Raw genomic sequence first — 4,590 nt, forward strand, 5'->3', positions numbered from 1 at the left:
CAACACCGTCCGTTTCGCTTTGAGATTCGGATAAAAGGAGAGAGACAGGTACTTTTCCGTTGATGTTATTTTCTTTCCGTATCTGGAGGATCAGCCATATGGAACCCAAGTGATTATCATATGAAATTTCAAATATTTCGCAGTCAACCACTCAGAGTACAACTTTTGACGTAGCATGAATTTTTGGTCTTACATTTGCTATAGTTAGTTCCATGTTTGAAGTAAATGTGAACAAACTGTCAATACATATGTATGGAGTTTTATTCTATAAATTTTAGGAAGTTTATATTAACCAAATTATGTTAATTGTCACCCAAACTGTTGGATGATGAAATTGGCCATGGCGCTAGGGGCATTCAACTAGCTTACAGTTAATATCTTAGCTAGAACAAAGCACATACCCTAACTCAACAATCATCATACATTAAATTGCTATGATAGAATTAATTTACATGGACTTATAAAGAATTCGGGGGACAAGAAAAAAACAATACACGGCAAACAAGTTGACAAACTAATTTCTTAGGTTTTGATTACTGCAACCAATAATCAGAGATAAAACTCGGTGCAATGATCCTCGAGCTTCGAACATTGGTGATGGCGAGCCAACTTGAGTATTCTGGACACGTTCTTGCTCGAGGCGGACTCACCTAGAATGTTCTCACACATGGCCTTCATCTTCTCCAGACGGAACCGACATGCTGCAGACAATATTTCTCCGGCGATAATCACATCATCACTGGAAACCATAGTTGCAGGGTCTAGGTCTTCGATTGGAGGTAACTTGTCCGTGTAGATGAAGTGGATCACGGCTTTGAAGGCCGCAAACTTTATGTCATCGACTATTACGACATGTTCCTCCTCGTTAGACCCCACCACCTCGTATAGGACTGGTGACCGTGTGGCAATCACGAGCCTGTGCGCTTGAATCTTCCTCTCTTCGACAAGAAAAGTCACATCTGAGCCCTTCCCGCTCGCTAGGAATTGTTCGAGGTTCCACCTGATATTGGGCGACATCGCAAGAGTTGTGTCTCCAATGCCACTAGCACCAATGCATGCCTTGTTGGTAACTACAATGTCACATCGTATAGTTAGAGATCCATCATGTGCCAGATACCGTGACTTTACATCTTTCACGGTGGTGAATTTCGGAAAGCCACAGGACGACTCTTTAAAGATACTTTGTAGCCATGCTATGGTCGACGGGGATTTGCCACTAGGATCATCGATCCTGAAACATGCAGACGCCCTTACGCCAGCAATTCCAGGATCGCTCAACATATCAGCGTACATGGGAATATGTTGCCCTTTCTTCATCTTCTCTATAAGTGATTCTGAAGCGCCGGATGGGTAAAGATATAACACCCATTTGTAACCGCCTACTATGAAAGTGCTGGATTCGAATTCTTGGCCTACAGCATGGCTCTCCCTCACGCTACTGAAATTGGGGATTCTGAACTCGTATGTTTCACGGATGACCTCCGATGTGTTATACGTTGACATGCTCATCATCTTTGGGCACCAGCTGCTGCAGTTGGCGCGGAAGGAGGAGCCGTTAGCTGCTAACTTATGGGTGGCTACTTTGTCCACGAGCTCAGCTATGAACGAGCAGTAGTTTTCCTCAAGCATCTGGTACTCCTGTGTAGCTTTTACGGCGGCGTACACGTCTGCATCAGACGCCAAGTACTCAATGCAAGAGGCCTCCAGTTGCCGACAGTTGTACCGGCCATGCACCACCAACAAAGTCTGCATAACAGAAGCGACATCCATGCATTCAGACAGTATGTCTTCGCACATGGCCCTCAGCTTCCCCAGGTCGTAGAGATCCGCTGCAACAAGCAGGTCAGACGCCATGGCCACGCGGCGCCTGGCCTCATACTTGGCTTTGCAAGCACGTCGGCTTTTCAATGCCATATTGTTCTTCTTTGCTTTAATGGGAAGCTCGTCGGTGTAGATGAAGCGGAGCATGGCCCTGAAAGTTGATGCGCTAATGTCGTCGACTCTAACATGAGATATGGTACTTTCTCTCATGTCGCCGAGGAGCTCGGCAGCGAAGACAGGTGACCGCATAGCTAGAACGAGCCTGTGTGCTTGGATCTCGGTCTGCTCCACGAGGAACGTCACATCCGGTAACATGCAGCCGTGCCTCTTGTTCTCCGATTCCGACTCCTCGCCAAGGACAAGAGGAAGAAGCTTGTGGAAATCCTCAGCGATGGTAGAGTGCTCTTCCTCCTGGAGGACCTCGAGGGTGCACACGATGGTGAGGCGGTCATCTTGCACGAAGCGTGCCTCCCGACCACCATGGAACTCGTCAGGGAGCGGCAGCGTCCAGGTCCTGCCGTACCGGGCGGGGAAGGTGTAAGCGCCGTCGCTTAGCCACACGGCCGCGGGGCACCGGCCAAGCGGGTGTTCGATCCTCAGGCCAGCCTTGGCCACGACGTCATCGGTGATGTAGGCGGTGAGCAGCTGCACAGATACTGAGGCGAGGTGTCCATGGTCGTCAAAGCCGCAGTCGAGGGCCCAGGTGTGGCCGCCGACGAGGAAGGCGCCGGAAAGGATGGATGAGTGGGCATCGAGGGCCAGAGCCTTGCGCGCGCTGTAGCCAACGATGTCGAACACGTGCTCGCATTCGACGAACGACGACGTCGACGGCCTGCGCCGCGTCGTCTCTTCTTGCGGCGGCGGCGGCGTGGCGGCCGGCCGTCGCTTCTTCCACGGGCAACGGCGAGTCATGGATCCGGTGCTTCACAGCACAGGTAGAACTCTCGCCACAAAATCAAAGCACGTACGAGAACACCAGGCCTGGAGAACACGATCAGATCGGGTAGCTTGTTCTGTCTTGCATGAGATTATATATACGCACGCATCCTGCACAGCCTCACAGGAACAACACAACAGCCGCAAGTCGACTCCCAACGCTACTCTGAAACTTGCACGATCCGATTCGAGTGCATGACAATCAACGTAGTGATGTAGAATCCTTTCCTTACACGCCATGTTGTTGGATAGAAAAGACGCCAGAAAAAAAACAAATTGATCTAGACGATCATCTCAAGCATGATCATGTATACTCTGTTTTTTTCTTCAGACTACTTTATGTTGATTTAGTTATTACCAATAGTACGGAGTAATATAAATCTTTTATCAAGTTTCCTTGTTGAAAAGGAGGGAAGTCATTGCTATCAAGTAGCTTAGCAGTTATTGCTTGATAAATTATCCTTTTGAACTGTTAGTTGTATATCAGTATATATCTGTATATTGTAGTTTCCCCATATGTTAGGGGGCTTTCTGCATATGTGCACCTGTATATGTACTATATATTGTGGCCTTTGGCCCCCTGGTAATACAACAAGCATATTGCCCTAACATAGTTTTAAAAAAAAAAAGCATATTGCCCTAACATGGTATCAGAGCAAATTTTGGTCCTGTTTTTTTTCTAGTCCGTGCGTTTTGGCTTGTTCCGCCGCCCCTGCCTCTCCTTCGCCGGCCGTCGCCTCTCCTCCGCCGGCTGCTGTCGCCGCGCCGGCTGCTGGCTGCCTCTCCTGCCGCCGACCGCCTCTCCCGCCGGCCGCCCCGCCTCTCCCACCGTCCGCCGCCCTTCGCTGGCTGCGTGTGTGCCGGTCGCTGCTCTCGTCCCCGCTCGGTTGTTTCCCGTCGGGTGTTAGTCGATATGTTTCTTTGATCTGAAAAAAGGTGAAAAAAAGCCATGTCTTCCTCGGGCTATGTTGCGATCCCTCGCTGCCAGGTGATATTTGATGGCGCGAATTACCCTGATTTTGCTGCCTTCATGCGCGTCCACATTCGAGGTCTTTGTCTTTGGGGTGTGCTCTCTGGCGAGGTCTCCTGTCCGCCGCGCCCCGTTGCTCCTACGGTGCCTGTTGCACCGCCACCTATTGCCCTTACCCCTGATGCTACTCAGGCGGATAAGGATGCAGCCAAGAGTGCTGATGACACTGCTCTGGCTGATTATGACCGGAAGGTCCAGGACCACTCTACTGCCGCTGCGACTTACCGGCTGGATCTGGCCGAGTACACTCAGTGGATAGATGAGGATGCTCGTGCGGCTGCTGTTCTTACCTCCAGTATTCTGCGTCAGTATGCGGCTGAGTTTATGGGTCTTTCCACTGCTGCTGCTCAGTGGGCTTTTCTTCGTCAGCGCTATCAGCCGTCTGGGGATGCTCTCTACCTATCTATGGTCCGCCAGGAGCATGCCCTTCAGCAGGGTGATTCTACTATTGATGAGTTCTACACTCAGAGTGCTGCTATTTGGCGTCAGCTTGATTCTCTCCATATAGCTGTGTGTGCCACCTGTACCTGCTGTTTGACTATGCGCGCGGATCTGGAGTTTCAGCGCGTTTTTGAGTTCTTGTCGCGGCTCCGTAAGGAGTTTGAGCCGCACCGGGCCCAGCTGCTTGCCCGTGGTCGTGTTTCGCTCTCTAAGGTACTTGCTGAGCTTTGTGCTGAGGAGACTCGTCTTCGTGGTGCTGGTCTTCTTGAGGTTCCCTCTGTTCTTGCTGCTCGTGGCCCTCCTGTGCCGTCTGCTCGTGGACCTCCTATGCTGCCGGCTTCATTGCGGCCTCCGGCACAGCC

The 4,590-nt window shown here is 50.7% G+C and overlaps 1 protein-coding gene across 1 annotated transcript; it reads right to left on the reverse strand.

Moving 5' to 3' along the window:
- Positions 1–549: 549 nt before the first annotated feature.
- LOC127339170 (BTB/POZ and MATH domain-containing protein 3-like) lies at positions 550–2,733 on the reverse strand. The gene has a single exon (XM_051365049.1). The coding sequence runs from the start codon at positions 2,731–2,733 to the stop codon at positions 550–552; it is 2,184 nt and encodes a 727-aa protein (XP_051221009.1).
- Positions 2,734–4,590: the final 1,857 nt, after the last annotated feature.

This window comes from Lolium perenne, chromosome 3, assembly GCF_019359855.2.
Source record: "Lolium perenne isolate Kyuss_39 chromosome 3, Kyuss_2.0, whole genome shotgun sequence".
NCBI lineage: Eukaryota > Viridiplantae > Streptophyta > Magnoliopsida > Poales > Poaceae > Lolium > Lolium perenne.